The sequence below is a fragment of the Loxodonta africana genome, chromosome 6 (genome assembly GCF_030014295.1).
Source record: "Loxodonta africana isolate mLoxAfr1 chromosome 6, mLoxAfr1.hap2, whole genome shotgun sequence".
Taxonomy (NCBI): Eukaryota; Metazoa; Chordata; class Mammalia; order Proboscidea; family Elephantidae; genus Loxodonta; species Loxodonta africana.
The window spans coordinates 64,955,883-64,979,523 of record NC_087347.1 but is presented as its reverse complement, the minus strand read 5'-3'; the positions used below and the strand labels follow the sequence as shown (position 1 = coordinate 64,979,523).

The window sequence follows — 23,641 nt, the reverse complement described above, 5'->3', positions numbered from 1 at the left end:
AAAAAAATTGGCATAGCAGTGCTTACTTACGAAAACACCTTGTAGGCGGAGGGCACAGTTGGCAAACAGATGTAGAAGGCTCACATTATTTGTGTAAAAATATGGTACTTAATAAAGAACCAAAGATTTATCAAAAGTAAGTTTTTTGATAGACATCTAAATTCTTTGGAAGAAACATCTAGCATGGAAAATGTAACAACCTCTTGTGGCTGCCAGGCTAAGCTTTTAAAAAATAAAAAACTAACTCGATCCCTATCTGATACCTACTCTCTGTATCGCCACTTAAAACCAGAAGAATCATATTTAAGTGCTAGTGAAATCTTTTCTTAAGTTTTACAGCAGCAATAAAACTAAACATTGAGACTTTGCTCAGAAAACATAATTCGTCTTCCAGAAACAAATCATCAGTTACAATAAAAATCAGACAGAGGACCTGAAAGACACAGCCTTTAGTCTCCATCACACTAGTTTGTTTTAAAAGCAACCTCAATTGCCTTATCCTGGGCCTGGACTCAGGGTGCTGCCCCCAAACCCCACCAGGACACTTGTGCTTCATTTCACAAGAGAAAGGAAAATGCAAAACAAAAAACAAAAAAAAAGGCAGGTTGCTGAGGGGATGGCACCTGTAAATGAAGTTGGAGCCAAGACCAAATTCACAAGTGGCAACTGCCAAATAAACCTGTCTTCTGAGAATGGTACTATAACAACAAGAAAAGCATTTGGAGACTCTGCAAACTGTACTAGGAAGGCAAACGAAGTCATTTAAGTTTTGAGAAAACAAACAAATCAACCAACCAACCAACCCATAAATAAATAAGGGTTAGTTGAACTTTATTAGTGAGAAAACAGACACACGCATCCTAGCCCTCTTGACAACAAATCATTTCCATTTAACAGAAAAATATATATTGCACAGTAAGGATTTAAGTAAAATCACTAGCTACAAAGAAAACTGCATAAAATCATTTTACAGCACAAAGCACTGGGCAGACATGACCTTGCTGTTCTGAGTCAATGACAAACTCCTTAATAGAAAAGCTATATTGAGACACATAAATCTCCTGAACTCCTTGAAAAAAATAAATCACAAAGTAGTAAGCATCATTTATTCATAATTTCAGAATAGCGTAAGGATTCCCCCAAATAAATAATATTAAAATATAGGGATGATTCAATATTAATACACAAGAGACTTGGGTCTCAGTTCTTGGGTAACTTCTCAATTCATACTCTAGAGTATAGACCTTTTTAGCACACCAGTTTGAAATGAGGCAGCAGTGTAAAACAGAAAGCCAACTGTTCCTCTGTTAGTAACAAATGTGCTAATTTGTACTAGTTTAAACTTGATCTATCAGTGAGTCAATGAACCATGAAGGGTGGGGGTTAATCAGGGTGTTCTCCAAACAAAAGCTCGTGAGAGCAGCAGGGACGCCACTCCCAGACTCACATCTGTGCTGTTTTGAGTGCAACATGATGAAAATGGCATGGTGTTTATCAAAGTTAAGAGCCCAGAACCTTGTCATATTCTTGCCTATATCCACAACTATCTCAACACAGAAACACAACCAAATTGTTGCAAATATAAAATCCAGAAACAGGAAATAAAAAACTCAGTTAACCACAATTCCCAAGCACTCTTAACATTAAACCATACCCAGTTAATGTGTAATAAACTGGGTATGGTTGGTGGTGAAAACATTTCATACATAAGACCTGACAACTTAGCCTGAGATCTCACAGAGTTGGACATAATTTGCACTTGGCCATTTCTACCAAAATGCATGACTGTCACTTTATTACGAGTGAAAACTGATTGATGTGCCGCTTTACACATACAGGTGAAAATCATTTTAATGCTATAATCTCCTTAAAATAACAAACAAGCCCAATAACTTCTAACTTCACATGCAACCCGTCAATGTAAACAGAGCTCGAACAACTGAAACTGACTGGACAGCAGTTAGTAGAAAGAATCACCTGCTGCAGGGAATAATCAACTCAATACTTTAGTATTTAAATAATAAAGGAGCCAAAGCTATTTAGATCCAGAGAGCAAGAGTTAACAAGCACACAGGAAAGCAGAGAAAGAAAATTCAGTCAAAACATATCATTCATTCAGCTTTACTAGATTATCCTAAAAATATTGACAAAATTTGTATTTATTCATTTTGGAAAATGCCATAGAGTAGACCTATTTCACTGCATTACTTTTCTCAGCTGAAAATCCAGACTGAAAAAAAGCATGTTATTAGCTTTGAGGTTTTTTTTTCTCTGCTCTACTTAGAAAAAAAAAAAAAAATTTTTTTTTTCTACTTAGCAGTCAACCACAGAATTAGTTAAAATAATTAGCATCTAAAACATGATTAAACTTATAAAAATCCAGTTTCATAAAGTTATCGTACATTTAATCCTACACCAACTACAAAATTATGAAAATGTTACAGAATAATTTCATGAGCATGTTTTAATTTAATGATTTTATCAGTGAGAAGGCTTTTTCAAAATATCCTCTTTGGATCATATGTAAGTAATTAGGTATAAATTTTAAGAGAGAAAGTTTTAATTATCACTTGGTCCTCAAAAAAAAAAAAAAAATCACACTGCTTGTAGTATTCAGAGAACATATGTTCCACTGTAGAAATGTAGATTCTTGAAAAGATTTATATACCATAATATATGTTAAAGACCAATTGCAGGGAATTTTAAATTGGTTTTTCAATTAAAGGGTTGTATATTTTCACATGGAGCCCTGTTGGCACAGTGGTTAAGAGCTCAGCTGCTAACCAAAACGTTGGCAGTTCAAATCCACCAGCCATTCCTTGGAAACCCTATGAGGCAGTTCTATTCTGCCCTACAGGGGCTCTATGAGTCAGAATAGACTGGACAACAACAGGTTTTGGTTTATATTTTCACATGACAAGTTACCCTTGAATAAAAATTAATCTATTATATCAATGTATGTTCGCCTTTACTGTGATGAAAATTACATCAACAACAAAAAATCCTAAATCCACATAAGTATATTTATAATCCACTATTTATTCATCTCTGGTGGCTTGAATGCTGCTGTGATGCTAGAAACTACATGACCAGTATTTCAAATACCAGCAGGGTCATCCATGGGGGACAGATTTCAGCAGAGCTACCAGAGTAAGACAGACTAGGAAGAAGGACCTGGCAGTATGTTTCTAAAAAAACTGGCCAGTGAAAACTTTACAAATAGCAGCTGAACATTGTCTGATACAGTGCCAGAGATGAGCCCCTCAGGTTGGAAGGCACTCAAAATGCGGCTGGAAATGAGCTGCCTCCTCAAAGTAGAGTTGACCTTAATGATATGGATGGAGTCAAGCTTTCAGGACCTTCATTTGCTGATGTGGCATGACTCCAAATGAGAAGAAACAGCTGCAAACATCCATTAATAATCAGAACCTGCAATGTACGAAGTATGTAAAAAAGAAAAAAAACTCAGAGCAGTCGAGTGGATTGGAAGTGGTCAAAAATGAAATGAAACTCATAAAGATCAATATCCTAAGCACTAGTGAGCTGAAATGGACTGGTATTGGCCATTTTGAATCAGACAATCATATGGCCTATTGTGCCGGGAATGACAAAGAGGAATGTCATCACATTCATCCTCAAAAAGAATATTTCAAAATGGACCTTGAAGTACAATGTTGTCAGTGATAATATCCACACACCTACAAGGAAGACCAGTTAATACAACCAGTATTTAAATTTACACACCAACCACTAATACCAAAGATGGAGAAATTGAAGATTTTTACCAACTTCTGCAATCTGAAATTGGTCAAACATGCAATCAAGATGCACTGATAATTACTGGTGATTGGAATTTGAACAGTGGAAACAAAGAAGAATCAGTAGTTAGAAAATATGACCTTGGTGATAGAAATGACGCTGTAGATCACATGATAGAATTTTGTTGGATCAATAACTTCATTGCAGATACCTTTTTTCAACAACAAAAACAGTGACTATACATGTGGGCCTCGAAGGCTGAAATACACAGGAATCAAGTCAACTACATCTGTGGAAAGAGGCAATGGAGAAGCCCAATGTCATCAGTCAAAACAAGGCCCAGGGCCGACTTTAGAACAGACCACCAATTGTACAAATGCAAGTTCAAGTTGAAGCTGAAGAAAATTAAAACAAGCTCACAAGAGCAAAAAGACAACCCTGAGATTATCCTACCTGAATTTAGAGACCATTTCAAGAACAGATTTGATAAATGGAAGATCAGATGAATTGTGGCATGACATCAAGGACATCATACCTGAACAAAGCAAAAGGTCATTAAAAAGATAAAGAAAGAAAAGACCAAAATGGGTGTCAGAAGAGACTCTGAAACTTGCTCTTAAACATAGCATAGCTAAAGTGAATGGAAGAAATGAAGTAAAAGAGCTGAACAGAAGATTTCAAACAGCAGCTGGAGAAGACAAAGTGTTATAATGAAATGTGCAAAGACCTGGAGTTAGAAAACCAAAAGCAAAGAACATACTCAGCATTTCTCAAGATGAATCAACTGAAGAAACAATACAAGCCTCCAGTTGCAATATTGAAGAATTTTATGGACAAGATATTGAATGAGGCAGGAAGCATCAAAAGAAGATACAAGGAATACACAGAGTCGCTATACCAAAAAGAACTGGTTAGCATTCAACCATTTCAGGAGGTAGCATATGATCAAGAACTGATGGTACTGAGGGAAGAAGTCCAAGCTGCCAGAAGAACAAACAAGTCTGTCTTGGAGGAAGTACCGCCAGAATGCTCATTATAAGCAAGGATGGTGAGACTTCATCTCACATACTTTGGACAAATTATCAGAAGGGACCAGTCCCTGGAGAAGGACATCATACTTGGTAGAGTAATCAAAAAAGAGAAAGACCTTCAATGAGATGGACTGACACAGTGGCTGCAACAATGGGCTCAAAAATAGCAACAATTGTGAGAAGGGTGCAGGACTGGGCAGTGCTTTGTTCCATCGTACATAGGCTCGCTATGAGGTAGAACCAACTCAATGGCACCTAACAATAATATATGTGCAATATTCTGCCATTATTAATATATTTCTAAAAAATACTTATGTTGTTAGTTATATCATTTTTATGCTGTATCATAATTTTTTCAATTCATATAAGAGAATATGAATTAATAGATCACACTGCCACGCTTTTAAAGTAAGGCTCTAGCAAATAAGAATAGTTGTTTTATATATTTTGACATTTTACTTATATTCTAAATCATATATGTAAAAAAAATCACACATTTATATGTAAAACTACTGTAATGGTAAAGATTACGTGTCAACTTGGCTAGGCCATGATTCTTAGTGGTTTGGTGGATATTATGTAAACATCCTCCTTTTTGTGATCTGATGTGAGTAGCCAATCAGTTGAAAGGGGTGTATCTTTAGGGGTATGGCCTGCATCCAGTATATATGGATGTTCTGGCAAAGCTTGCACTCTCAATCCTACAGCTGACCTGTCATCCTCTGACCTCCAGTCCTTGAGACACGAGCCAGCAGCCTGCCATGTGACCTGCTGATTTTGGGTTAATCAGCCCCTGCAACCACATAAATCAGGAGAAGCCTCCAGCCTGACACTTGACCCACAGATTTGGGACTTGCCGGCTTCCACAACTGCATGACCCATTTTCTTGTAATAAATCTCTCTCTCTATATATATATTTATACATATATATATGCTTCACTGGTTGTGCTCCTCTAGAGAGCCCAGCCTAACACAACTACTATTGTGCAAACAAGTTTGTAGAAAACAAAGAATCACTTATTTCCTAAATAATACAAATAGCTATGTTTACTGAATGCTTACTGTCTGCCCACCACATTTTTATGTGTATTACCTTGTTTAATTGTCATGATACCCTTTTAAGTTAGGTACAATTATTCTCCCATTTTACAAATGAGAAAAATGGGACACACAAATGTTAAGTCATTTGTCCAAGTTCACGCTAACTGATTGAGCCAGCACTGGAACCCAGCCAGGTACTCTGTGTTAGAACCCGTGATTTCAAACATTATGGGATAAAACAAAACAAAACAAACCGACCAGGGCTCCCATTAGACACTCAAAAACCAAATCCACTGCCATTGAGTCGATTCTGACTCATAGTGACCCCACAGGGTTCATAGGAAGTAGGCTGCCACATATTTCTTCCATAGAACTGCTGGTGGTTTTGAACCGCCAACCTTTTGGTTAGGATTCAATCACTTTAACCACTGAGCCACCGGGGCTCCCTACAGGATAGACAAGGTTGATATTCTACTTCTAGTAAAGACAGTCTCAGAGTGGTTAGCTGACTGGCACAAACTTGCATAGCATTAATTACTAAAGGGCAGAACCAGGGCTAGAATTTCCAGTTCTAATCCCAAAGCCACAACATAGGCCCACATTGCATCATGGCACAAATTGCTATGGGATCTAATAAACCAATGTTTAAATAAGATTAGCCCTGCATTATACATGCATCATGATAATGATAATACGTGTTTATAAAACCTAACATTTCAGTATAAGACAACTGAGAAAAAAAATTCTGATGAAGACTCTGCATCAAAATGATACTGCTGAGTGATTTCCATTTTGGAAGCCTATGGCAACTGTCTGAATCCAAATCTCTCTGCACATCCTCTTAAAGCATACAACCAATCAGAAACACAAATAAAATCCCACTTGACCCACACCATTAGCATACATGGAAACAGAGAATATCACAGCTTCAAATTACTTTTAAGGAAGTAAATAAACACCAAACTGAAACAGAGCTACCCCTAGAACCCTACTCATGGTTGCAAGTCTGTGGGTTCAGAGGAAGAGGAAAAGCATCTTAAAAGACTCTGAAGTAAAGAAGAGAGGAGACTAGATGACTGAGGTAAAACACAGGCAAAACCAACTCCAGAAAAAGAAAGTTCAACACTAAGTGCTGTAATGCTAAGCACAGACCTGAGATTTGGTAGTTTACAGCCCTGGCCGTAGAGAAGGGGCTTGAAAGTGAGTGGGACCAAAGGTGACAGCCTTGGAAAACCATTGTTTCTTGGAGAGAAGAAAATAAATACAGAATACGTGGTCTTCTTGGAGATGTTGCTGTGAAGGAAAAGAAGACTAAGATGGGAAAATTAAGGATCCTGCAGAGATGAATGATAAAAAGTCATACAAAATCCTCCCCCTCATCACCACAACTATTATCATTAAAACTAGGAACTCTGTCCACAGAATGTATACAAAGCTACTTTATGTAACAGAAACTAGAAAATATAGTTCAAAACATTTCGGTTGTTGAAAGTCTGAAATCTAGATGAAAACCGTTTCTCAGGACAATAGACTAAATACAAATATACAAATTGACTAAATAGCTTAAACAGATCAATATTTATAAAAGACATAGAAAAAAGATGGTAAGATTGACCCTACATGAAAGCACCAGACAGAGATGATTTCACAGGAGAGTCTATCAAATCTTTAGAAAACAAATTAACCCAGTGCTACGTAAATTGTTTCCAGGAGCACTTCCGAATTCTTTCAATGAAGCAGGTATAACGTCCAACCTAAACCTGATGAAAAGCACAAAGCTCAGCATTCAACAAATTATCCCAAGATAACAGAAATAAATGAATTCTTCAATTAGTTTCTCATCTTCCAGATATTCTCCAACCAGCATGACCCGTAGATAGTGCCTTTTCCAGTACCACCACAGACTTTTTAAACATACTTAAAATGATATGTTTAGTGCCAAATACACAGCACAGTTTGTTATACCTTGCCTTTCAAGAAACCAATGCTACTTTAAAAACAAAGATTAAGTTTTTATATGTTTCTGTTAGGAGGCAATGTGGTGTAGTGAGTGAAAAGCTGGGGGATTTTAGAGTTAGAAAACCCTGTGTTTGAATCTTGTTCTATCTCTCTGTAATTATGTGAGCCAGGACAAATCAACTCATCTTTCAGAGTTCCATTTCCTAAGCCATCAATAAGGGATTACAGGAAAAAAAACAAAATCTTGGCAACAACCAAAGGGTTGTGATCAAGTGATCAAGATTAAATGTGTTGGTATATGTTAAAAGAGGCTAGGACAATACCTAACACGCAATATACAAGCAATATATTCAGTTCACTTCAGTGTTTATGAAGTCATCAGTATTTACTGAGGTAGGCACTGTGCTGAGAGTTAGAAACAATAATAACTAACACTCATTGAGCACTTATTACATGTGAAACACTATATTCAAAGTGCTTAACAATCTGTGCTCAAAATAGCTTATATTCTAATAAGACATAACCTATATAAACCAACAATTACCGTATTTTTACACAAATAATGGACACCTTCTACGTTTGCCAACCGCTCCCTCTTCCGCAAGGTATTTTCATAATTGCCATTATGCTAATCTTTTTATATGTTGCTGTAAAAAAATTAGCATAGCACACTTAAAAAATACCTCATGGGAGGAGAGAGCAGCTGACAAACAAACGTAGGAGGCACACATTATTTACATAAAAATATACTAGAATATAAGTGATAATGTGGTCTATCAGAGGTATGGAAAGTGCTATGAAAACTTAAAAGAGGAAGTGCCTGATTTTGTTTTGTGGTTCAGACAGCTTTGCTGGGGATTTGCTGGCCTGAACTGCCAACTCAACTTCACCGGACAAACGAGGCAAGGGATACTTTTAGACAGCAGGAAAAGCGTGTTCCTGTTCTGAAGGTGCTGAAGTACCTACCAGAGAACACGGCCTGGCATTAGATGCTGGAGAGGGAAGCAGGAGCCCAACCACACAAATATTCCTCACCTTTGCCGTTCTCCTATGTATTCACTGGAAAAAGAACTAAGGTGTGTAGCTACTGGAAACAGGAAATGTACTTTTTCAAAATACATAATTTTCCACTTAAGGTATTTTTTTCAAAAATTAAAACAAAAAAAAACATGTTTTCTCTTTGATGAGAAAGCAAGGAGAAAAAAATTTGACAAATGTTTATTGCAATGCTACAACATTCAGTCATTACTAATATCCAACTACCTACCTCAAATAGCAACAAATATGCTCATACAAGATTATAATAAAATTTCTGGAGTTACTTATAATATCTACATAAATGCCATACAATTTCATTACCATTAGTGCTAGTTTAATGAATACCAGGGGGCTTAATAATAATTTGTCACTTAATATGAAATATTATGCATTTCCTACTAATTCACACTGTGAGAGTGCTGCTTTATTACTTCTTACCTCATTTCTTTCCAGTGAAAAAGTTTTTAAATGACAATCCATTATACTCTCATCTAAGGATTGATTCAACTTCTAATCTTCTCCCATAGCTTACAGCATTTGTATTTTGCTTGTTGTTGTTGTTGTGAGATGCCATTGAATCGGCTCCAAGCCATAGCGACCCCAAGTACAATAGAATGAAAACCTGCCCAGTCCTGTACCATCCTCACAAGTGTTGCTATGTTTGAGCCCATTGTTGCAGCCACTGTGTCAGTCCATCTCCTTGAAGGTCTTCCTCTTTTTCGCTAACCCTCTGCTTTGCCAAGCATGATGTCCTTCTCCAGGGACTGCTCAGGAATCTTTATATAAACACAAAGGCTAGTAACCAGTCTCAAACCATTGTATATACACGTGTTTTAAAATTCATTTAGGCTAACAAAAAGAAATGTCTGCTACCTTTTTCTTATTTCATGCCCAATTCATCCCAAGACACTTAAGGAATCTCAATGGTGGCAGTTATGATGAGGAATTTTTTAAGCAGTGCAAATGTATTAAAATATTACTACTCATCCTAAATATTGTCTGCTCCAAGAGTCTAGACTACTGAACCATAATGTTGGGAAAAGAACACTACAGGGGAATAATCTTCAAACAAGATGATGTAGCTACTTCCTACTAAGACAGAGTGATTGAAGTCCTTTCGTCAGGGTAGAGTCTAAAATATACAGTCAATATAATATACCACGTATGAGCTGTTTAGCCTCAGAATAACAATTTCTTAAAAACTATTTTAGGCCTTAGTTTTTTTTATGTATAAACTATGGGATGATGATGATGATGAAAACTAATAATAATAATTTAAAATATGTAATTAATTCTGCTACGTGCTAAGTCATGCATTATTATAATTCCTCAAACCTCACAAAATTTACAAAATAAGGACTATTATCCCCCTTACTACGTGAAAACACACAGTATCAACAAAAAATTCAAACGAGAAAATAATTGAGTCTTGAAAGGGTTAGGCAAATCTGTTGCAAAAGACCTCTTTAAAGTGTTAAAAAGCAAAGATGTCATTCTAAGGGCTAAAGTGTGCCTGACCTAAGCCATGGTATTTTCAATCGCACCATATGCATATGAAAGCTGGAAAATTAATAAGGAAAACCGAAAAAGAATTGATGCCTTTGAATTAGTGTTGAAGAATATTGACTATACCATGGACTGCCAGAAGAAGGAACAAATCTGTCTTGGAAGAAGTACAGTCAGTATGCTCCTTAGAAGCGAGTATGGCAAGACTACGTCTCATGTATTTTGAACATGTTATCAGGAGACACCAGTCCCTGGACTGTCATATTTATCATGCCTGGTAAAATAAAGGGTAAGGGAAAAGAGGAAGACCCTCAATGACATGGATTGACAGGGTGGCTGCAACAATGGGTTCAAACATAGCAACGATTGTGAAGAGGGTGCAGGACCCGGCAACTTTCGTTCTGTTGCACATAGGGTGGTTATGAGTGGGAAGCGAATGGACCACACCAAGCAACAACAACTTTGTTACTGGGATTTAAAATTTTAAAATGATTTCTCAGTACATCAATAGGGATGTTAACTCATTTAATAGCATGAAAACGTAATTCAACTTTTTACTGGAAATAACAAAGAGAAATTCTCCTTTAGCATTTTGAATATAATCTCATAAAATCTGACAAAGCATACCCAAATTATTTTTTCCAGAGAAGAAATTTAGTTACACAACATAGTCAAAAGGGCTTCTTCACTCCAATAGGAGTTGAAATATATCAGAAATAACGTGAGAATGAGCACTACTCTTAACCCCTATTCTCAAGACACTCTGTCAATGACTGAAGCAGGAATATAATTTTCTACTGTAAGATACCAATTAATTGTTTTTAAATATAATTATAATCAATTACATGCAAAAAAATATTCCTCCCTTAGGATAAAAACTGCTACAGAGGCCAGAGAAAAGCCCTTGGGAAGACTGCCTCATGTCACTCATTCAAGTATGAACAGTGTTAATAATGTCTACAGAGCAATTCTGGCTTGCCTGCAGCTGAAAGGGTAATGGCTATGATTTCAAGCTGACGTCAGCAAGAGAAGAAATGTGAGGGGACACGTCAGCCTTGGCCTCTGTCAGCCTTGACCAGGGTCTTCTGAACCAGTCTCACAGTAACCCTCTTGGATAATAACAACCTCAGTAATGGGTATTAGTTAACCTTTAAGAATATTTAACATAACAACCAGAATATAGAATGTTTGACCACCTATAATTAATCCCTGCAAAGGCACCATTGGTTAAGTGTCAAGTGTCAGGTTCTACATAAAAAAAAAAAAAAATTAGCTCATTAAATTAAACTTGTGTTGTCCAAATCTTTGTCACTGTGGTTTTTGGCCTGGAAACCCATTAGAAGCCCTAAAGAAGCTTCTAAAGGACACCCATGCCTGGGTCCTACCCATGCCTATCAAATCAGAACTTCTGAATTCTCAGACTCAAGAACTGCAAGTCCTAATATAAAATTTTAATAAATGAAATTCACATATACATACTTCATAGCAAAACCACTATTCTTTGTGATAGTATCCTCTTCTTTCATGCTTTCAATTTCTCCTCGTGTTTGATCATTTTAAATGCACTTATTTCATATTCTCTGTTCATGCTATTATTCAAAGCCCTTAGGTCTAATGCTATAGTTTGTTGTATCTGAAGGTTCTTATTCATGCTGAATTTTTCACACTGCTAATTGCTAGAATGGAAATGGCTTAAAATGTCAAACTGGTACCCTCTAGTCTCAAGATATATAGGAATTTTTCTTATTCCTTTATAAAGCAAATTTCACATGGTAACTATGTTTCTTACATTTATATTTTCAGATATAAATTTGATAAAATTGGAAATGTGGTTTAAAAGGTCTTCTTTAATAATATTGATATTCTTTGAAAAGTTTAACAGGGTTAACTAGTTCTTCAGAATTTAAAGTTGGTTAATTTCACAATTTTCCTCTGAATGTCCTGCTCAGAAAGCAATGGAGTGCTCAAGAGATAGAGAAAAAAGACTTAACTTTGAAACAAACTTGTTTTTTAGCTCAATTTTGATTCTTGGTTTGATAAAATGTATTTTTCTTATTTGTAAATCTATTGTAAGAAGTATCTTATAAAACAAATAGAAATGAAATAATTATACATTCAATAAGTAACTTTTATTGAAAAGCATAAAATGTCATGAACAGTCTCTGGTAGTTCAGAATGTACAGTTGCCACAGATGGCAAGTGTCTATCTGGGTGGCTAATAGATACTATGAGACCTCTGAGTGCCCGGAGGTGAGAAACAAGGTGTGACAGATTATAATATGCTAATAGGTTATCATCCTTAGGAATGATGAAATCAGGAGGGATTTTCGAATGTTTTAATTTTGGAAACTTTATTTTAACAAAGTCTTATTCAGAATCGCTAAATACAAACATATAAAGAAGGAGCTATACTAGCTCAAGAGTGACTGGCAGGTAGAGAGCCCACCCAGTGAAGCAGGACCTGGGGGATGGGTGGTGACACCCCCACAGAGTCCAGTTTGAAACCACTACAGAAGACTGACATCACAGGATCTTTGCTGGACACAGTACTCCACATGTAATTGGACTTTAATATTAACATGTCCATGAGGTAATTAATGCATGTTCATTTTCCATATGATCTTACTATATTTTATAGCTAAAAATATTCCAAAGTGACATGAATAATTTTTATCTCCAACTCCACTGGTCATAAAAGTCTTAAATCACCTTATCAGTGCTTCGTCAGAGAAACTACCCATGCTTCAGGCATAACTTCCTTGCAGAAAATAATTTGCCCCAAGGAGACAAGTTTTGCCAACTGAAATACTGCACTATCAAACATCTGAAGCTTTCATCCTTTTGACGTGTAACAACTAATCATTTAAAAAATAATCATGATGATATTGATTTCCAGTTTATTTTTCCTTATAAGTACATTATTTGGCAGCATAGCCAATGAAAGCTTCATTTCATTCTGTTCTTCTGCTAAGAAAAATTCTGCCTGGTTCATGTTAAAACAATCGATGATATAGCTTGAACAAAACAAAAACAAAAAAGATGTATTTTAGTATGATTTTTTTTAAAAAACAAGATGACACAAGTGCTAAACAAATTGAATGGTTTAGGAAGCCCTAGTTTTTACTACCAAGGAGGACATTTTGTGCAGACCAATCCTATTATCCCATGGGACACAGATTTGATATCTAGTGGCAAACTAGGGAAAATTAACTCTCCTTAAGAAAAAAAGCAGGTATTTAAGTAATTTTTTCCATTTTCTTTATTTTTCATAGTTGAAACTGACTGAGGCAGTTGAAATAGAAGATAAAAACATGCTGCATTATAAGGATAAAATGTATTAAATAAATCTGGCTTATTTATAGTTGTCTACCTTTTTTTTACTTTATCAAATTAGCGTTTAGAAATGAAACAAAAATATGACATCAGAAGTAACCAAGTATGTGCAAAAAATACCTTTGTTAATTGTCTCTGGGTAACTACGAAACATCACAAATAACTTAGCAAAGTTTAAATATAACAATAAAATTTAATAGTTCTATACGATAAGGGTTCTTTTCACCATGTCTTCTATTTTCTTTCTTTGGTTCTGTCTTCTTGTCCTATTTAAATATATGCACTATATCCCAAGATTCTGTATTTAGTTCTATATTTTTGAAATTTCATACTACTTCCAAATTTTCATCTCCTTCCCTCATACCAAGAAGCCCTGGTGACACAGAGTTTAAAGTGCTCGGCTGCTAACCAAGAGGTCAGCAGTTCAAACCCACCAGCTACTCTGTGGGATAAAATGTGCCAGTCTGCTTCCATAAAGATTACAGCCTTGGAAATTCAAAGGTAAATTCCACCCTGTCCTAAAAGGTCACTAGGAGTCAGATTCCACAACCATGGGTTTTTTTCCATCATATCAACTCTCCTTCTCCTCTTTATGTATTTCTCTCAAAAGTGCCAGAGCGCTAAACATCTCCAACTGGGCTGTATAATATATCGAAACATGTCTAGAACAGAACATCTCTCCTTCACATAAACCAGTGTCTTGATTTCACTATATCCGTTTATAACATTACTATTCTCCAAGTTACTTAGGCATAAGGCATTAGAGTTTTCTTTATTTATTTTTTGCTTCCACAGCCTTCTGCCAAGTCCTCCACTGGAGGTCAACTACCTAAACTTGTGTCACACATCCTTCAGTTCCAAGTGGCCTTGACTATCACCTGAGGGGTACTTTGCTTGCTCCTCCTGCCTGGGGTGCCTGTCAGAAAGCCTATGCTTTAGAGCACAGTTTAGAGTTTCTAGAGAAAAAATTAGTTTGGCATCCAGAGGAGCTTGAAATTCACCTTTTCTGAGAAACCCAAATATGCAGAAACTGGATCACACCCTAGTTAAATAAAAACATCACTTTAACATAGCTAGCATACACACACGCTATATTTAAAGGCTGTGGAGATTTTTCTTTGTATCACCAGTATAAAAAGGTAAAAAGACCATGTTAAATTCTTTTACCACAATGACTACATATTTACATTTTTTAAAGATTTCAATTTCTAAATCAATGATTTGTACTCCCTATCGGTTGGTTCATATCTTCATTGTTGCCTCTCACACATTTGTAATAAAATGAGTTTTCTTGTCTGTCTCTCACAGCAAGAGTGTTTTGAGTAGGAATTACACGACATTCATTGTTGTATCTCCAGCACTGAGCACAGTGTCTGATACAACATGTCTGTTGGATGAATTAACCTATATTGCCTGAAAGTTGATGGAGTATTTTGTGACATTTCCATTCCTAAGAATTTGGGGGAGGGGAGGAAAAAAACTGCTCAACTGTGCTAAGAAAATTGGAATGTGGAAGGACTTAACTCATTTTCAAATAAAAATAGCTCTAAGTTTTTTTTTTATACCTACAAACCGACTTTTATGAATTCACCCCTTTGGCAATTAGTCTTAAAATCTCAAATATTTGAGAAATACCTTCTTCCCATTGTAGCAATGCTAATCTGCTCTTTTCTTAAGAATTAGTCACAACTTACTCATTTGTCTGGTTCAAAATAAAAACGTGCATATTTGAAAGTAGCCCTTGGTATCCAAACAATATCAAAATTATAACTGCTAGACTAATTAGACTAAAAGACTAATCGCCTGAGACTTTTAATATTTTCTTCATGCTTTTCTTAACAAGAAAAAAAGAGGGGGAGATGTATATGCTTGGCAGGAAAAATCCCATATTCTGCATAAAGGCGAAATTGAAAATAAATCACAGCAAAAATTTTTTTTACTGCTTTTGCCAGCAAACCCAGTTAAAACCAGTATCATTGAAGTTAGAACAGGGATTCTAATATTCAATTATAAGTCATTTGTATTTTTCAGGGCTTCAAGCCAGTTTAAACTGGTTCAATCATGGTCAGCAAAATAAAACCGGAACAGACCCAACTGTCTAAATTTTTTAAAATTCGGTGATCTGGAACCATAACCGGAATGGGAAAAATTACAGGTCAAAGTCCTGGAATGGGAGACTTGGAAGAAGCATAGTGAGCCCTTTCAGGAGCCTGATGCATGAGAATGAATTATTGCCAGAACCGAGGAGGGCAACATTCAAAGCTACAAGGTCAGCTGCCATCTTCGAGCGGGGCACTGTTTCAGACTCTGCACAAAATCCTGAGGACAAAAGATTTGGTTGCTATGCAACTCATATGCTGCCCCTGTTTCTAAGAGAGATTAAGTTTCTAGCAGGGCTTCAACCCATAATTTTTCCCATTCTGGTTATGGTTCTGTTCACCCAAATCGTAAATATTCGGCGCTGTTCTGGTGTCACTTCCTTAGCCATAAACAAACTGGAAAGAACTGTTAAAACCCTGGTATTTTTAGGACAAACTTGAATGCATCACTCCTTAAACTTTAGACAAGTCGGCTTCATACACAAATTCTTTGAGTGAGGAATGTTTTTCAATTCTGGAAACCAGTAAATAATCACCAAAAAAAAAAAAAAAAATATTCCCAGAGGATGATAGCATAAAATATGTAGTTTATTCACCTCTGTAATTTGCTCAGCTTTTAGTCCTAGGTCAAACCAGAACATCATTCATTGTGCTGAATAAATACTTGAACCTATTTTTTTTTTTTTTGACAAGTTCCTCTGAGTAGTCCCTCTGCTCCTATAAAATTGCTTTTACTAAATTGAGCTATGTTTTCTGCTTACTTGCTATTGATTTTATGGGAGACATATTATTGAGGAAGTTGTATCTTCCATCACTCAGTAAGCCCTTTACAAGTCCCATGGGAAAAGATTTCCTCAGACCTTCAACGCAATGAAGAGTTTTACTGTGCCTAATCAAATGACACATTCTTATTTTATACAATGTGTAAGTCTCACGTGTACCCAGTCATGCTAAGAAAAGAATTCAACTAAAATCATTAATTCTTAATTTTTTTCCTCTCTTTTGAAATGAATTTAACATAATGACATGATAAAAGTCCCACCGTTAAATGGGAATGTTTTTAGTTAAATAAAAATATTCTCCATGTTTTCAGGAAGAAGAGCTAAGCTATGGTCTCTGTGAGTTCCTGCCCTCCTGAAAGACTCGACTCTCCTTGAAAGTCTTAAAGAGGCTAACAAGGAAGCATGGGGCCAGTTCATTAGAAAGCCTCTCAGTTTTAATGCGGTGTAACATCTGCTCATCTTCTATGGGCACACCCTGGTCACCTTGCTGTTTTTTAGTAGTCTGGGTCCTCATGGTCTTCTTGATCAATGGTGCTGAACCTGAACTTTCTAATATCACCATATGCCTGCTTTTTGTCTGATGCCCATCTTACCCTAAGCTATACCAGCTACCTCTACCCTGATCTGACAAACATGAAGAAATGAGCAAAAAGAAAAGCAAGATGATTGACAAACCTATGAGACTGAAATCAATCCTAAAACTCAGTTTAACTTTATTGTAACTTGATAAATATTGGGAATCTAAAACACGTTGTATTTATATCTAGGCACTTTATTTAGTATGTAAAATGTAAATACCATCTAGAAATTTCAGATGCATTGAATTCATTAGGAGATATATTCTAGTAAATGTGTTTGTTCTCTTTTCTTCGGATGTTAACCTTTAGAAAAATCTAACCTGAGTTAGACAACTCTCAATTGGCAGAGTATAAATCATGGTCTCTTAAAGACTATCTTCAGAAAATGGTTAATTCTCAGACTGATCAGTTCATATACACACTCATCATCAATGTGTGTGTGGAAGAAAAATAAATTCTAATATAAGCTCAAGAGAGAAATTAATAGAAAATTAAGTAGGCTTCAAAAAACAACTCTTAAGTGAATGCAATTACTTAAGATTTGTGTTATTTCAAATTGTGTAAGCTCCTTCATGAAAGTAGTCATTCAAGGGTTGCTTGTACTAGTAAATAGGACACCATGTTTAGAGTAATAACCTACATGAAGTCCTACATCAATGTAATACTTACCTGCCAAAATGTTTTTGAACTGTCTAAACCATAAGTCACAGTGGTCTTCGCTTAAATTAATAAGATCAATTGTAGAATCCTTCAATTTATTTTGTTCCTTTTTCAAACATATGAAGAGGGTGATTCCTAATAAAGTACCACTTTGGTGTTTAGAAGAACAACGCCGTTTCAGTTTCACAGAGAATATGTCTTTTAGCTCAATAAATTCTTCTTTATGTAGCAAATCAAGCTTGGGATCACCTAAAAAGAAATTAAATTTTACAATCAAAACCATTGTATCATATCTTAAATGTATAAATACTAGTGAAACCTCTCCCCAAAAAATTTTTTTTCTAATTATGGTACTTTAGATGAAGGTTTACAGAACAAATTAGCTTCTCTTTAAACAGCTAGTACACTTACTGTTTTGTGACATTGCTTAACAACCCCACGACATGTTAACACTCTCTCTTTTCGACCTTGGGTTTCCTATTACCAGCTTTTCTGTCCTTTCCTGCCTTCTAGTCCTTGCCTCTGGGCTGGTGTGCCCCTTTAGTCTCGTTTTGTTTTATGGGCCTGTCTAATCTTTGACTGAAGGGTGAACCTCAGCAGTGACTTCATTACCGAGCTAAAAGGGTGTTCAGGAGCCATGATCTCAAAGTTTCTCCAGTCTCTGTCAGGCCAGTAAGTGTGGTCTTTTTTTGTGAGTTAGAATTTTGTTCTACATTTTCCTCCAGCTCTGTCTGGGACCCTCAATTATGATCCCTGTCAGAACAGTCAGTGGTAGCCAGGCACCATCTAGTTGTACTGGACTCAGTCTGGTGGAGGCTGTGGTAGTTGTGGTCCATTAGTCCTTTGGACTAATCTTTCCCATGTGTCTTTAGTTTTCTTCATTATTCCTTGCTCCTGAAAGGGTGAGACCAGTGGAGTAACCTAGATGGCCACCCACATGCTTTTAAGTCCCCAGATGCTACTCACCAAAGCAGAATGTAGAACATATTCTTTATAAACTATGTTATGCCAATTGAGCTAGATATTCCCCCAAAATCATGGTCTCCACAGCCCTCAGCCCAGCAATTTGGTCCCCTAGGCAGTTTGGATGTATCTATGGAGCGACCATGACCTTGCCTTGTACAAGTTGTGTTAGCTTCCCCAGTATTGTGTACTGTCTTGCCCTTCATCAAAGTTATCACTTATCTATAGTGTATTTGGAAACCCTGGTGGCGTAGTGGTTAATGCTATGGCTGCTAACCAAAAGGTCAGCAGTTCTAATCTGTCAGGCGCTCCTTGGAAACTCTATGGAGCAGTTCTATTCTGTCTTATAGGGTCGCTATGAGAAAGAATCGACTCAACGGCACTGGGTTTGGTTTTTTTTAATTGTCCATTCAGTGTTTTTCCATCCCCACCCCTCCCTTCCCTCGTAACCATCAAGGATTGTTTCTTTTTCTATGTAAACCTTTTCATGAGTATTTACAGTAGTGGTCTCATAGAATATTTGTCCTTTTGTGATTGATGTATTTCACTCAGCATAATGCCCTCCAGATTCATCCATGTTATGAGATACTTCACAGATTCATCGCTGTTCTTTGGCATTGCGTAATACTCTACTGTGTGTATATACCACAATTTATCTATTCATCTGTTGATCGGCATCTAGGTTGTTTCCATCTTTTTCCTACTCTGAATAATGCTGCAATGAACACCAGTGTGCATATGTGTATTCGTGTAATGGCTCTTATTTCTTTAAGATATATTCCTAGGAATGGGATCGCTGGATTATATTGTATTTCTATTTCTAGCTTTCAAAGCATGCACCATATCGTTTTCCAAAATGGTTGTACCATTTTGCATTCCCACCAGCAGAGCATATGAGTTCCAATCTCCCCCACAGCCTCTCCAACACTTGTTATTTTCTGTTTTTTTAATTCGTGCTAGTAATGCCAGGGTGAGATGGTATTTAATTGTCGTTTCTATTTCCACTTCTCTAATTTTTAATGGCTAGTGATCGTGAGCATTTCTTCATGTGTCTGTTAGTCGTTTGAAGGTCTTCTTTGGTGAAGTGTCTGTTCATTTCCTTTGCCCTTTTTTAAAAAAAAAATATGTTTATTGTGCTCTAAGTGAAAGTTTCAGTGAAAGTTTACAAATCAAATCTGTCTCTCACATATAAACTTATATACACCTTACTACATACTTCCATTTACTCTCCCCCTAATGAGTCAGCCCGCTCCCTCCTTCAAGTCTCTCCTTTCATGACCATTTTGCCAGTTTCTAACCCCCTCTACCCTCCCATCTCCCCTCCAGCTGGGAGATGCCAATAGAGTCTCAAGTGTCCACCTGGTGCAAGTAGCTCACTCCTCATCAGCATCTCTCTTCAACTCATTGTCCAGTCCGATCCATGTCCGATGAGCTGGCTTTGGGAATGGTTCCTGTCCTGGGCCAACAGAAGGTTTGAGGACCCTGACCGCTGGAGTCCTTCTAGTCTCAGTCAGACCATTAAGTCTGGTCTTTTTATGAGAATTTGGGGTCTGCATTCCACTGTTCTCCTGCTCCCTCAGGGGTTCTCTGTTGTGTACCTTGTCAGGGCAGTCATCGGTTGTGGCCAGGCACCATCTAGTTCTTCTGGTCTCAGGATGATGTAGTCTCTAGTTCATGTAGTCCTTTCTGTCTCTGGGGCTCATAATTACCTTGTGAGCTTGGTGTTCTTCATTCTCCTTTGATCCAGGTGAGTTGAGACTCATTGATGCATCTTAGATGGCTGCTTGCCAGCATTTAAGACCCCAGACGCCACAGTTCAAAGTGGGATGCAGAACGTTTTCTTAATAGATCTTATTATGCCAATTGGCTTAGATGCCCCCAACGCCATAGTCCCCAAACCCCTGCCCTTGCTTTGCTGACCTTCGAAGCATTCATTTTATTCGGGGAAACTGCTTTTGGTTTAGTCCAGTTGTGTTGACCTCCTCTGTATTGAGTGTTGTCCTTCCCTTCACCTAAAGTAGTTCTTATCTACTATCTAATCAGTAAATAACCCTCTCCCACCCTCCCCCCCCCCCTCGTAACCACAAAAGAATGTGTTCTTCTCAGTTTAAACTATTTCTCAAGATCTTATAATAGTGGTCTTATACACTATTTGCCCTTTTGCAACTGACGAATTTCACTCAGCATAATGCCTTCCAGGTTCCTCCATGTTATAAAATGTTTCACAGATTCGTCACTGTTCTTTATCGATCCTTTGCCCATTTTTTAATTGGATTATTTGACTTTTTGTTGTAGAAGTGTTGGATTTTCCTGCAGATTTTAGAGATTAGACCTTTGTTGGATTTGTCATAGCCAAAGTTCTTTTTCCCAGTCTGTAGGTTCTCTTTTTACTCTTTTGGTGAAGTCTTTTGATGAGCATAAGTATTAACTTTTAGAAGATACCAGTTTTCTAGTTTATCTTCTGGAGTTTGTGTTGTTAGTTATGATTGTATCCTCTTAATGCCATGTATTAGGCCCTCTAGCACTGAGCCTATCTTTTCTTCTATGACCTTTATAGTTTTGGGGTTTATATTTAGGTCTTTGATCCACTTTGAATTAGTTTTTGTGTATAGTGTGAGGTATGGGTCCTGTTTCATTTTTTTTTTTTTTGCAGATGGACATCCAGTTTTGCCAATACCATTTGTTAAAAAGACTGTCTTTTCCCCATAAAAGATAAAAAAGGGCATTATATAAATATTAAAGATCAGGTGACTGTAGGTGGATGGATTTACATCTGTGTTCTTAATTCTGTTCCATTGGTCAATGTATCTGTTGTTGTACCAGTACCATGCTGTTTTGACTACCTTAGCTGTATAGTAGGTTCCAAGGTCGGGTAGTGTGAGTCCTACTATATTCTTCTTCTTCAATAGTGCTTTACTTATCCCAGGCCTCTTCCCTTTCCGTATAAAGTTAATGATTAGTTTTTCCATCTCTTCAAAGAATGCCGTTGGTGTTTGGATTGGGAGTACACTGTATTTGTAGACTGCTTCAGGCAGAATTGACATTTTCACAATGTTGAGTCTTCCTATCCATGAACATGGAATGTTTTTCCATTTACGTAGATCTATTTTGGTTTCTTGCAGTAGTGTAGTTTTCTTTGTATATGTCCTTTACATCCCTGGTTAGATTTATCCCCAAGTATTTTATTTTTTTAGGGGATATTATAAATGGTATTGTTTTCCTGATTTCATCATTCTCTTTATTGGTGTATAGGAATTCAACTGATTTTTGTATGTTTATCTTGTATCATGCTACTCTGCTGAATCTTTCTATTAGTCACAGTAGTTTTCTCAAGGAGTCTTTTGAGTTCTCTATGTATAGTATCTTGGAATAGTATCATATCATCTGCAAATAGGGACACTTTAACTTCTTCATTACCAATTTGGATGCCCTTTATTTCTTTTTCTTGCCTTATTGCTCTAGCTAGGACTTACAGCACAGTGTTAAATAGGAGTGGTGATAAAGGGTATCCTTGTCTTGTTCCTGTTCTCAGGGGGAATGCTTTCAGTCTTTCTCTATTAAGAATTATGTTGGCTCACACAATACAGGAGAGGTCAGCACAACTGGACTAAACCACAAGTAAAGAAGTTTCCTGAATAAACTGAATGCTTCAAAGGCCAGCGTAGCAGGGGCAGAGGTTTGGGGAGCATAGTTTCAGGGGACATCTAAGTTAATTAGCATAATAAAATCTATTAAGAAAACATTCTGCATCCCACTTTGGAGAGTGGGATCTGGGGTCTTAAACGCTAGCAAGTGGCCATCTAAGATGCATCGATTGGTCTCAACCTACCTGAATCAAAGGAGAATGAAGAACACCAAGCTCACAAGGTAATTATGAGCCCAAGAGACAGAAAGGGCCACATAAATCAGAGACTATATCAGCCTGAGACCAGAAGAACTAGATGGTGCCTGGCTACAACCGATGACTACCTTGACAGGGAACACAACATAGAACTCCTGAGGGAGCAGGAGAGCAGTGGGATGCTGACCCCAAATTCTCATAAAAAGACCATACGTAATGGTCTGAGACTAGAAGGACCCCAGTGGTCATGGTCCCCAGACCTTCTGTCAGCCCAAGACAGGAACCATCCCCAAAGCCAACTCTCCAGGAAGGGGTTGGACTGGACAATGGGATAGAAAACGATACTGGTGAAGAATGAGCTTCTGGGATCAAGTAGACGCATGGGACTATGTTGGCATCTCCTGTCTGGAGGGGACATAAGAGGGCAGAAGGGATCAGAAACTGGCCAAATGGACATGAATAGAGAGAGTGGAGGGAAGGAATGTATTGTCTCATTAGGGGGAGAGCAATTAAGATACACAGTATATAGCAAACCCAAACCCAGTGCCATCGAGTCGATTCTGACTCATAGCAACCCTACAGGACAGAGTAGAACAGCCCCATAGAGTTTCCAAGCCTGGCAAGGCGTATATAAATTTTCATATGAGAGACTGACTTGATTTGTAAACTTTCACTTAAAGCACAATAAATTTTTTTTTTTTTTAAATTACATTGGCTTTTGGTTTTGTATATATGCCCTTTATTATGGCGAGGAGTTTCCCTTCTATGCTTATTTTATTGAGAGTTTTTATCAGCAATGGGTGTTGGACTCTGTCAAATGCCTTTTCTGTGTCTATTGAGATGATCATATGATTCTTTTCTTTATTTATGTTGATTGATTTTCTAATGTTGAACCATCCTTGCATACCTGGTATGAATCCCATTGGTCGTGGTTACTCTTTTTGATACGATGCTGAATTCTATTTGCTAGAAGTTTATTGAGAATTTTTATATCTATATTCATGAGAGGTATTGGCCTGTGATTTTCTTTTTTGTGGTGTCTTTGCCTGGT

The 23,641-nt window shown here is 37.0% G+C and overlaps 1 protein-coding gene across 1 annotated transcript in view; it reads right to left on the bottom strand.

Annotated features, from left to right (window-relative positions):
* CERKL (ceramide kinase like) overlaps positions 1-23,641 on the bottom strand; it is a 123,514-nt gene that overhangs the window by 48,994 nt on the left and 50,879 nt on the right. Inside the window, exon 2 of the mRNA XM_064287442.1 lies at positions 17,796-18,035. Coding sequence (XP_064143512.1) covers positions 17,796-18,035 — 240 coding nt within the window. The remainder of the gene's footprint in view (positions 1-17,795; positions 18,036-23,641) is intronic.